The following is a 12,732-nucleotide window of genomic DNA, read 5'->3' on the forward strand; positions in this document are numbered from 1 at the left end:
AGGAACTGGAGTAGGCCCTTCGGCCCGTCGAGCCAGCACCGCCATTTTACAGATCATGGCTGATCATGACGGACCCTCTGAAAAAAATTACAAAGGTGGATTTTACCACAGGACCTGGAGTTGTAGCTTCTAGGAGACATTTGGAAAGTACAGCTTAGACTGTCCAAACACCAAATTCAGTTTGTGAAGGAAGTGTATAGCGGTTACATGGAAGTCCGACTCCTAGCTAAATAATGCATGATAGAATATGGAGATACAGGGTTGTATTCCCCTGGAGAAAATCACCTACAATTTACAGAATATGACACAATCGTTGAAGTGTGGCAACGATATCTGAGGCACATCAGTGCACAGGTATAATTCACATCCCCCTTCGCCCCCAATAAGAGAAAAGAAACAACCCGTCCCAGCAGGTAAAGGATTAAGGGCATGAAATGGGGAATGTGGCGCAGGCGACGTCTTTTTACCCCGACCTATTTTTTTAACACCTGAGGTCCTCCAGCCTCGAGGAGGATTGTTGTCTTTGTCAGTATTTAGGTGGTTTTTGTATGTCTGTATTTTTATATTTTGGCATTTGTATAACTTAAGGGATAGGGAGGGGAGGGTGTAAGGAGGGGGAAATAAGGCCTCTAATTCATATTACGTGGAAAGAGAATGTCATATTTTATTTATTGGATTTACATGAGTCTTTGAAAAAGTAAAAATAAAATATTTTTTAAAATTGAATGCAATTGGGCAGGACAGGCTTGTGGGCTGGAAGGGCTTGTTACCATCCTTGGTTCTTGATCCTTCTAAATATTCCGTACGAAATTTAAACTGAAGGTGGGGGAGGGTGTGCTTGAGGAGATTTTTGAAGAAGAGTGGTCTCAAATTTAATTGGGTCTGGTTGTTGAGTATGGTAGGGTGAAGACTATTCCATGCTTTAATTGTGTAGTTGCGTGCCCTTGTCTGCTCCTAGCAGGCTTGAGTTCGGTAAACTTTTAAAAGACATTTCAACAAGTATGGTATATAGGAATGCTGAAAGGAATAGGGGTCTAATACAGACAAATGGGACTAGCTTTGAAAGACACATTGGGCAGCCTGGATAAGTTGGGCCAAAGGACCTGCTTCTGTAACATAGCACTGTCTATCCTGATTGTAATCCATTAAACAGCAAGACACAACAGATCTATTTTTTTGCCAGTAACATACAGGCTAATGTCCGAGAGCACAGTACCATAGAATCATGAAATTTGGAAACAAACCATTCAAGCCAACTTGCCCACACCAACCAGTCGGTATTCTTTTGTATTAATCCTATGACTTCATCTGCAACACGCAGTATCAAAAGAATTTGAGTCTTCATCTAAGATATTCACCACTTGAAATATTAAATAATGCACTGAAATTTAGTCAAAGGAAATAGCTCAGAATCTTTTCATCAATAACATGCAGATTATTTGCATTTAGATGCTTCTGAATGAATACCCACTTACTAGAGAAATGTCAACATCTCCAAGAAGATGCCAGAGGTTGCAGGCAGTGTTAATTCCAATGAGGAGGGTCACAAAGATTCCAACAAATTTTACCCCAAGGGCTCCAGCGATGTTAACCCCCGTCAATATCAACCACTGCCACCAAGATGCAGAGAAAGGCCTTGAAAAAGAATAAAGAGCAATTATGGAATTGGGCATTGTTCCAATACTTGGCTAAATTTGTTGATAATAGGAAGCTGGGGGGAAGTGGGTGTGTGCAAGGGTGCACAAAGGGATAAAGAGAGACTGAGAATGGGCAAGAAAGTGGCCAAGTGGTGATGCCATTGACAAAGGAAGACTCAGCGTTCACTCAGGCCCACTCAGACCATTTTGCCCATCAACAATAATGCCAATTGCTTGCATAAAAGACTGTACCCCCCTCTGATAGGGAGCTACAGATAACTTGTAAAAATAACTTTCCCCATATATTCCCTTTAAAAATTCTTTCTTCTAACCTGAACCAATACCCTCCTGTTCTTGCTACCAGTGCCTTAGAACATGGCACAGTACAGGCCATTCGGCCCACAATGTCACACCAATCCTTGTAGACCTCATAATCCTCAATGTTTTCTTCATCCTTGTTCCTGTCAAAGTCTTTTAATGGCACTATTGTTCCAGCCCCTACCATCACCCCTGGCAATGCATTCCAGGCACCCAGAACTCTCTGTAAAAAAAAAACATACCCCTTAAACTTTCCTTCCTTCACTTTTTACAGATGTCCTCTGGTGTTTGCTACTCCCACCCTGGGAAAAAGGTGCTGTCTATTCACCTAATCTATGTCTCTCATAATCTTGTAGACTTCTATTAAATCACAACTCACCCTTCCTCACTCTAGCCTCTAGTTCTGGTAATCTTAAAATAGCCTTGGGGAAAATATTTTGACTGTGTACACCAGTATGCCTCATAATTTCTGCAAACCTCAATCAGATAACCCACCCAGCCTTCTCTGCTCCTAGGAAAGCAAACACAATCCAGCTAATCTCTCCCCTTAACTAAATTTTTTGTATCAGGAGACAGACACAGAGTGTGTAGAGGTGAGGTAAACAAAGTGTGGAAATGGAACAGATGTAGATTACAGGGAAGGAGATGCCTGTAGTCTTCAGTCAAATCAGGATGGACCCAATAAGATATTACCTCAGACCTTCAGAGAAGCTAGCACAGAAATTGCAGGGCTCTGGCAGTGATATTTAAAGCATTCTTACCCAAGGGTGAGGTGCCAGAGGATTGGAGGATAGTTAATGTTGTTTGATTGCTTGGAACAGGCTTTAAGAATAAACTGTGAAATTGTAGGCCGGTGAGCCTGACGTCAGTGGTGGGCAAGTAAGATCATAGAACATACAAATCCACAGCATAGTACAGACCCTTTGGTCCACAGTGTTGTTCCGACCTAATAACTTACTCCAACAACTGTATAACAGCATAACCCTCTATTTTTCTAAGTACAAAGTACTTATCTAATACTCTCTAAGAAGATCCAATTGTACCTGTCTCCACTGCTGTTGCAGGCAGTGCATTATATAACCATATAACCACTTACAGCACAGAACAGGCCAGTTCGGCCCTACTAGTCCATGCCGTAGCAAATCCCCACCCTCCTAGTCCCACTGACCAGCACCCGGTCCATACCCCTCTAGTCCCCTCCTATCCATGTAACGATCCAGTCTTTCCTTAAATGTAACCAATGATCCCGCCTCGACCACGTCTGTCGGAAGCTCATTCCACATCCCCACCACCCTCTGCGTAAAGAAATTTCCCCTCATGTTCCCCTTATAATTTTCCCCCTTCAATCTTAAACCATGTCCTCTAGTTTGAATCTCCCCCTTTCTTAATTGAAAAAGCCTATCCACATTTACTCTGTCTGTCCCTTTTAAAATCTTAAACACCTCTATCAAGTCCCCCCTCATTCTTCTACACTCCATAGAAAAAAGCCCCAGTTTGCACAACCTTTCCCTGTAACTCAGACCCTGAAATCCTGTCAACATTCTCGTGAACCTTCTCTGCACTCTCTCTATTTTGTTTACATCTTTCCTATAATTTGGTGACCAAAACTGTACACAGTACTCCAAATTTGGCCTCACCAATGTCTTGTACAATTTCATCATAACCTCCCTACTCTTGAATTCAATACTCCGATTTATGAAGGCCAACATTCCAGATGCCTTCTTCACCACACCATCTACCTGAGTATCAGCCTTGAGGGTACTATTTACCATCACTCCTAAATCCCTTTGTTGCTCTGCACTCCTCAATTGTCTACCATTCAATGTATATGACCTATTTAAATTTGCCTTTCCAAAATGCAGCACCTCACATTTATCTGTACTAAATTCCATCAGCCATTTCTCAGCCCACACCTCCAGCCTTCCTAAATCACCTTTTAATCTACGGTAATCTACTTCACGGTCCACAACACCACCAATCACCACCAACTGCTAAAAAACAAGCCTCTTACATCACCACTGTTCAAACACCTGGGAAAATGTCTCTAGCCATCCACACAATCAAATCAATGCCTCAAGTTATTGGAAGGTATTCTGAGAGATCAGATATACAAGTATTTGGATTGACAGGGACTGATAAGAGATAGTCAATATGGCTTTTGAATGATAGGCCATGTTTATCCAATCCTCTTGAATTATGAGATGACCAGGAAAGTTGATGAAAGGCTGTCGACGTTAAGTGCATGAACTTTGGTAAGACCATACTTTTGTTTGAATATTTTGTTGGTGATTTTCAAAAACATTATCAGTGTCAACGTTAACATTATCAGCACTGACTACAATTTGGAATTGTCCATTTTATACAGAAATCAAGCTCTTATCGTCCCCCTCTTAACACTTAACTAACCACAGTTACACACAATATTCAAGATACTCACAACAGAGGAATAAGACACATCAGGGTTTGAAGGGTTTGTCACGATTCAGTGGCCAGTGCTCAGGCTGTTTTCTTCTCTTGACTTTTCCTGGTTGGAATGGGATGGAACCCCCCTCCCACCCCCACCGACTGAGGGATAGATGGGGAAGGCAGAGTGGCGAGGTGTGATGGTCCACACTATAATCGTATGGTTGCCAAATTTTCAAAAAAGTGTTTTTTTTTTCTTAAGTTATAAGTAATTTTCTCCAGGGGAACACAGCTTTGCATTTCTGTGTCCCAGTGAGTAATGCTCAGGCAGGAGTCAGATTTCTAGGTAACCACTATGCACTTCCTGGCCACGGCCAATGTGATCATTACAAATTGGACTTGAAATTTGAACAGGTTCATTATGTCCTTTTTTAATATTTTAATTTCCATAGACTCATCAAACAAACATTATAATCTTTTTTAACATTCATGTAAGAGTCTGTGTTTATTTCCACCCCCCACCCTCATACAACTGAAAGTACCATCAATTAAATTACCACGATAGCAAAACAAAAAACACCCCATGTATTTCCCCCCTCCTCTCCCCCCACCATTTATCTTTACCCTCCCAAGGCACCAATAACCAAGCTCTTGGTGCCAATGCCCCTGCCATTTTGAGATGTGCCCAATGCACCCGTCTATCACTTTTATCTCCCTCCCTTTCCTTGAGCTCCCCGAATTCATTCTTACTTCTAATATACATTAATCTTTAAACATTACCTATGAAAAAAATACATAGCTCTCTTGTATTCCTCACAATTATAATATTTACAGTCCATCTTTCCCCTAATACCCTTTCCCCCTTATTTACATTAAATCCCAAAGTGGTGCCAGGATTCTTACAAACTCCATTGCCTCCCTTGGATCCTTAAAAACTTTCTTTCCCCTCCCGCCCTTACTACCTTCATCGCTGCCAGGTGAAGGAGGGGAAACTCAATACCTTTTTGTTTAAGGTTTTTTTAACCAGGTAAAATTTCCTTCTGCATTTCAACAGTGCTGCACCTATGATAAAACCTTCTCCCTCTCATATTCCACCGAACTTCCCCCCCACTCCACCCCACCCACCACCGTCGCCAATAAAATCCTCTCTATTCTGGTAGTGAAGATGTCTTACCATGGGGGGGGGGGAGTGGAGTTGAGAGACAAGTGGGCCAATCTTAGATTCTTTCCAATTTGTTCCCTCCAAAGTGGATCAGGGATCCACTTTTCAGGAACTCCACCATGTCTCTCCCCTCCTTCCCCCCAACAATTTTAACCCTGTTTCTCCTGCTGATGTCTACTAAAGGATCTATCTTCTCCCACATCTTTACCCCATCCCTTTCCCATGTATCCATTTCATTCTCTCTTTTAATCCAATCTTTCTTCCACTCTCTCAATTCTCTCTTCCATTTCCCAAACCCTTCCTGTCAGGTTTTCCAGCCTTTCTTTGATTTCCCCCTGCCCTGCCACCAGTGTTTTCAAAGATCTTTTTATCTGGCCAATGGCCTCCAGTAACTCACGGGCAAAGGGCATCAGGCCCACTGCCCCTGTAATGTCCTTCTTTTACTCCCTCTTCCTCTTCTTCCTCCCCCTCACTTTCAGTCTCCAGGATATCCTGCCACGCTATTTTAACATAACATAACAATTACAGCACGGAAACAGGCCATTAGGCCCTTCTAGTCCGCACCGAACCAAACACCCCTTTCTAGTCCCACCTCCCTGCACAATGCCCATAACCCTCCATCTTCTTCTCATCCATATACCTGTCCAACCTTTTCTTAAATAATACAATTGACTCCACCGCCACTATTTCTCCCGGAAGATCATTCCACACGGCTACCACTCTCTGAGTAAAGAAGTTCCCCCTCATGTTACCGCTAAACCTCTGCCCCTTAATTCTTAACTCATGTCTTCTTGTTTTAATCTTTCCTCCTCTTAACGGAAATAGTCTATCCACATCCACTCTGTCTATCCCTTTCATAATCTTAAATACTTCTATCAAATCCCCTCTCAACCTTCTACGCTCCAAAGAATAAAGACCTAATCTGTTCAATCTCTCCCTATACTCTAGATGCTTAAACCCAGGTAACATTCTGGTAAACCTTCTCTGCACTCTCTCCACTCTGTTTATATCCTTCCTATAATTAGGCGACCAGAACTGCACACAGAACTCCAAATTAGGCCGCACCAACGTCTTATACAATCTCAACATCACCTCCCAACTCCTATATTCCATGCAATGATTGATAAAGGCCAGCATACTAAAAGCCTTCTTCACCACCCTATTCACGTGAGTTTCTACCTTCAGGGAACGATGTACCGTTACTCCTAAATCTTTCTGCTCTTCTGTATTCCTCAATGCTCTCCCATTTACCACGTATGTCCTATTCTGATTCTTCTTACCAAAATGAAGCACCTCACACTTATCAGCATTAAATTCCATCTGCCATTTTTCAGCCCACTTTTCTAAGCAGCCCAAATCCCTCTGCAATCCTTGAAAACCTTCTTCATTATCCACTATTCCACCTTAGTATCGTCTGCATATTTACTAATCCAATTCACCACCCCATCATCTAGATCATTAATGTATATAACGGACAACAATGGGCCCAATACAGATCCCTGAGGCACACCACTGGTCACCGGCCTCCAACCTGACAGACAATTATCCACTACCACTCTCTGGCCTCTCCCTTTCAGCCAATGTTCAATCCATTTGACTATCTTAAAATTTATACCTAAAAACTGCACCTTCCTAACTAACCTTCCATGTGGTACCTTATCGAAGGCCTTACTGAAGTCCATATAGACAACATCCACTGCACTACCCTCATCCACATTCCTAATCACCTCTTCAAAAAATTCAATCAGATTGGTCAAACATGACCTTCCTCCCACAAATCCATGTTAAGTGCTCCTGATCAGACCCTGTCTATCCAGATGTTTATAAGTACTATCTCTAAGAATTTTCTCCATTAATTTACCTACCACAGACGTCAAACTTACAGGCCGATAGTTGCCAGGCTTCCTCCTTGAACCCTTTTTAAATAACGGAACCACATGCGCAATGCGCCAATCCTCCGGCACTATCCCCATATCTAATGACATTTGGAAAATTACCGCCAGAGCCTCTGCTATTTCCTCCCTCACTTCTCTCAATGTCCTGGGGAAGATCCCGTCTGGTCCCGGAGACTTATCCACCTTTATATTCTTCAAAAGCCTTAAAACTACACCCTTTGTAATCTCTATATTCCCCATATTTACCCAATTTGCTTTTTTTATCTCACATCTCCCAATATCCTTCTCCTTAGTGAATACCGAAGAAAAGAAACTGTTCAATATCTCCCCCATTTCTCTAGGCTCCACACACAGTTTTCCGCTCTGATTTTCTAAGGGACCAATTTTGTCTCTAGCTTTCCTCTTACCATTAACATATTTGTAGAACTCTTTTGGATTAGTTTTCACCCTGCTTGCCATAGTTTTCTCGTAACTTCTTTTAGCTTTCCTAATTCCTCTCTTAAGATTCCTCTTACATTCAATGTATCTTTCAAACATCTCCTTAACTCCATGCTTCTAAAATCTAATGTACGCCTCCCTTTTTCTTCGAACCAAGTTTCCAATATTCCTTGAAAACCACGGCTCTCTCAAACCTTTTGCCCCTCCTTTTAACCTAACAGGAACATAAAGCTTTTGCACTCTCAAAATCTGATCTTTAAAAGACTTCCATCTCTCTACTACATCCTGCCCATAAAACAAATTGTCCCAATGCACACCCTGCAAGTCCTTTCGCATCTCCTCAAATCTAGCTTTTCCCCAATCAAAAACCTCAACCCTTGGCCCTGACTTCTGTCTTTCCATAATGACATTGAAGCTGATGGCATTATGATCACTGGCCCCGAAGTGCTTGCCAACACTAACCTCCGTCACTTGACCCATCCCATTTGCCAACAGTAGATCTAACACTGCTCCTTCTCTGGTCGGCACCTCTACATATTGTTGTAAAAAACTAACTTGCACACATTTCACAAACTCTAACCCATCCAGTCCTTTCACAGAATGTGTTTCCCAATCTATATGTGGAAAATTAAAATCTCCCATAATTACAACCCTGTGCTTATCACAAATATCTACTATCTCCCTACAGATTTGCTCCTCTAGGTCTCGGTCCCCTCCGGGTGGTCTATAACACACCCCTACAAATGTAACCTTACTTTCCTACTCCTCAGTTCCACCCAAATAGCCTCCGTGGATGTGCCCTCTAATCTATCCTTCCTAGGCATCGCTGTAATATTTTCCCTGACAAGCAATGCAACCCCACCTCCTCTTGCCCCTCCGACTCTACCACACCTAAAACAACGAAACCCAGGGATATTCAGCTGCCAATCACATCCCTCCTGCAACCATGTCTCACTAATCGCTACCACATCATACTTCCAAGTATCAATCCACACCTTCAGCTCATCCACCTTTTTTACAATACTCCTGGCATTAAAATATATGAATTTCAGAGATTTCCCAATTTTTAATCCCTATTTTCCCTCATCTTTAAGAACAACATTATTTACTTTTCCTGCCAATTGCCCTTCATCTTCTTCCAGAGCATTTCCCTTCTCTATCACCTGCCCATCCATATTCAAATACTTACTACAAACTTTCTTTGTTTGCTTTCTAACCTTCTCCTTACTGCTCTGTACTATTTTCCCGCCAAATTTCCCCTGGCTGCGCTGCACCTGGTGTCCTCCAGGCCTGACACTTTGAATGCCTTGAATGTAGTTCCGTTGTTTAAAAAATGATGTAGGCCAAGTAATTATCGGTCAGTTAAGTTTGACCGGTGGAGGGGAAGGTTACGGAGGGTATTATTCGAGATAGTATATACGCATATCTGGATAGGCAAGGATTAATTAGGGGCACCCAGCATGGGTTTGTAAAGGGAAAGTCATGTTTGACGAACCTTGTTGAGTTTTTTGAGGAGATGACGAAAAAATCGGATGAAGGTAGGGCGGTTGATGTGATCTATTTGGATTTTAGTAAGGCTTTTGATAAGGTTCTGCATGGAAGGTTAATAAGGAAAGTTCAGTCACTTGGAGTTAGTAGAGAGATTGTGACATGGGTTCAGAGATGGCTGGAAGATAGACAGAAAAGAGTCATGGTGGACAACTCTCGGTCAGGATTGAAGACTGTGACAAGCAGGGTGCCTCAGGGATCGGTGCTGGGTCCCTTGTTGTTTATCATTTATATTAATGATTTGGAGGAGGGGGGTGGAAGATTTTCTTTGATTACAGAAATATTTGGTTTATTTGGAAGAGTGGGCTGAAAGATGGCAGATGGAATTCAATGTAAACAAGTACAAAGGTGCTGCATTTCAGTAAAAATAACCAGAATAGGACATATGCAGTTAAGGGGAGGGCACTAAGGTTTGCAGAGGAACAGAGGGAACTGAGGGTTATGGTACAGAGTTCATTGAAGGAGAATTCCCATTGTAGACAGGGTGGTTAAGAAGGCATATGGTACGCTGGCCTTCATAAATCATACTATAGAGTATAGGAGCTGGGAAGTGATGCTGCGGCAGTTTAAGGCATTGGTGAGGCCAGGTTTGGAGTACTGTGCTCAGTTCTGGTCTCCAAATTATAGAATGGGTATAGATAAGGCGGAGAGGGTGCAGAGAAGATTTACAAGGATGTTGCCTATCTTGCAGCATCTGGATTACAGGGAGAGATTAAGGAGACAGGGATTTTATTCATTGGAACATAGATGGCCGAGAGGAGACTTGATAAAGGTATTTAAAATTATGAAAGGGATAGACATAAACAGACTCTTTCGCCTGAGGACAGGGGAGGTTGGAACAAGAGGGCATGAGTTAAGCGTAAGGGGGCAAACCTTTAGGAGAAATGTTAGAGGATGCTTTTTCATTCAGAGAGTGGTGGCAGAATGGAATGATCTTCTAAAGGAGATAGTTGCAGCAGGGTCCCTTCTGTCATTTAAGAGAAGATTGAATGTGTACATGGAGGTGAAGGGGTTGGAGGGTTATGGGCGGAGAGCGGGAGGGTTGAGTTAGTGGAGTTGTTCAAATGAACCAGTGCGGACTCAAAGGGCCAACAATGGTCTGTTTCCGCGCTGTAAACAGTTATATGGTAATGTCTCGGACCCAACTCCTTCGCATCCGCCGGTTGGAGCGACCTTACCAGGTAAGCCCTTGCATTCAACTTTACTTTTTCTTCCAGCCCGCAGGATCTTTTTCTCTGCCGCCGACTCCACCTCAACTTGGCTCCCCCAACCTTAGGTACCAACTCTCCGGTGGGCAACCGCGTTCCCGTCACCACCGGCGTCTCTGTCCACTTCTCCTTGGTTCTTTTTCTGACCTCAGTCCCCGAACTGTCGGCGCCCAACAGCATTCCTGTCATTGCCCTTGTCACCGTCAGCTCCTCCTCAGCGGGGCCCCCACGACCTCAGCCTTCCACATCTTCCACAGCACTCTCGTCCTTCCCCTGGCCCCCTCGAGATCCAACCTTTTCAGGGTCATCCTGTCTCTCCATACTGGGCAAGTCCCATTCCCTTTGGGGCTCCGTGGCCCTGCCACTGCTGCTGATGTCCTGCTAGGCTCCGGGTCAGTTTCTCCACCTCCAACACGTGGTGAGTCTCTTCCTCTGTCTTGTCTCTTCGTTCTTTTTCCCATCTTTTTCCTTTCTCTTCTCACTCTGTCTTCCCTCTTTTTGGGGTAATTTTATTTTAGGGGATCTTCTTGTATCTATCCTTTATTCTCTTTTCCTTGGGGAGCTTTTAGATCACCCTTACAAGACCCTCGCCACTACTTTGAATCTCAGGTTCATTGCAAGTCTTATGTCCATTAGGTTTCCCAACAGGAACGATTCTAGATCCTATGAGAATTTTTTACCTATAATTTTTTTCTAGGACTTGTCCCAGTTCCACCCAGAAGGGTGTCACCTTGGCACATGTCCAGGTTGCATGCATAAAGGTTCCTGTCCCAATGACACATCTAAAGCATTGGTCTGACAATTCTGGTTTAAATCTGTTCAATTTTTGCGGCGTCAGGAACAGCTGGTGTAGAAAGTTGTATTATACCAGCATTGCTCATCAATTGTTATTTCTACGTCTGACTCCCACCTCTGCCTTGATTTATGAAGGCCTCATTTAGGTCCTTTCACTTGGAGCAAGAAAAACATTGCCGAGATGAACTTCCGGGTGTTCCCCTTTCAAATAATGGCCTCTATGTCACTGCATAGTTGGACCTAATTTTCCCCCACTCGTAACAGTGCTCTATGATCCTGATGCCATTACGACGCCAGGTGTCCAGGATCTTTTTACCTACCATCAATGGTTTTAATCTATTTGGAGTCTGGTGTGTTTTTGGGGACAGCCCCACTTTGATTCCCACATATTGGCTAATTTTATTCAAGATGAAGGTAATTTGTTTTAGTATAGGATTCCCTGTTTTCCCAGATAAGAATTCAGCATCTCATTTATAAAGTCCTCTGCTACCTTCTCACCCACCACGTGCAGATCAATTTGTGCCCAGGATGGTACATCTCCCCCTTCAAAGAGTGAGGCGATGTATCTCAACTGGGCTGCCCAATCGTATTTCTTGAAGTCTGGCAATCATAATCCACCCAGACACTAATCCCAGAGACCCTGGCTACCTTTCCATTCCATAAAAATATTCTTAATCATGAGAGCAAATTTTGGAAGAATCCCCAGAGCAATGCCATGGGCAGTATCTGGAAAAGGTAGAGTGAAGTGTAGGCAACACATTCATTTTGACACAGTTGACCCTGCCCACTAATGTTATGGCAGGGACATCTAACTATTTAAGTCCTCCTCAATTCTCCCAAGGGGTATAATTTAGTTTATATAAATTATTTAAGTTGTCTATTTTGACTCCTAGTTAATCCCATTTTGTGGCCTCTTTAAATAACTGTTTTATTGGTATTGAATGTAATCCCCATCATTAAGTGGCATGGTTTCACTCTTGTCCCAATTGACTTTTTAGCCAGAGATCTCCCCATAGTTCTCCATAGTAGAGCACAGCTTGGACAATGAGTTTGCTGGGTCTTTCAGATATGTCCATACGTCATCGGCAAATAAATTAATTTTATGTTCTTCCTGGCTTGCTCTAAAACCCTTGATGTCTGAATCCTGGCGAATGGCTTTGGCTAGTGGCTCCATGGTCAGTACAAACAGGGTTGGAGATAGCGGGTACCCTTGTCTACTTGATCTTGTCAGTGGGAAAGCTGGAGAAATCTGTCCTTTGGTCACAACTTTAGTCTATTGCGCATGGTAAATCATCCTTATCCAATTTATAAAAGTTGGCCCTAACCCC

The 12,732-nt window shown here is 43.0% G+C and overlaps 1 protein-coding gene across 5 annotated transcripts in view; it reads right to left on the minus strand.

Annotated features, from left to right (window-relative positions):
- The window catches only part of pomt2 (protein-O-mannosyltransferase 2), a 220,156-nt gene that overhangs the window by 134,945 nt on the left and 72,479 nt on the right, over positions 1-12,732 (minus strand). For all 5 annotated transcript variants that reach the window (XM_069915874.1, XM_069915873.1, XM_069915876.1 and 2 more), the window contains exon 6: positions 1,476-1,635. In XM_069915874.1, coding sequence (XP_069771975.1) covers positions 1,476-1,635 — 160 coding nt within the window. The remainder of the gene's footprint in view (positions 1-1,475; positions 1,636-12,732) is intronic.

Source organism: Narcine bancroftii, chromosome 2, assembly GCF_036971445.1.
Source record: "Narcine bancroftii isolate sNarBan1 chromosome 2, sNarBan1.hap1, whole genome shotgun sequence".
Taxonomy (NCBI): Eukaryota; Metazoa; Chordata; class Chondrichthyes; order Torpediniformes; family Narcinidae; genus Narcine; species Narcine bancroftii.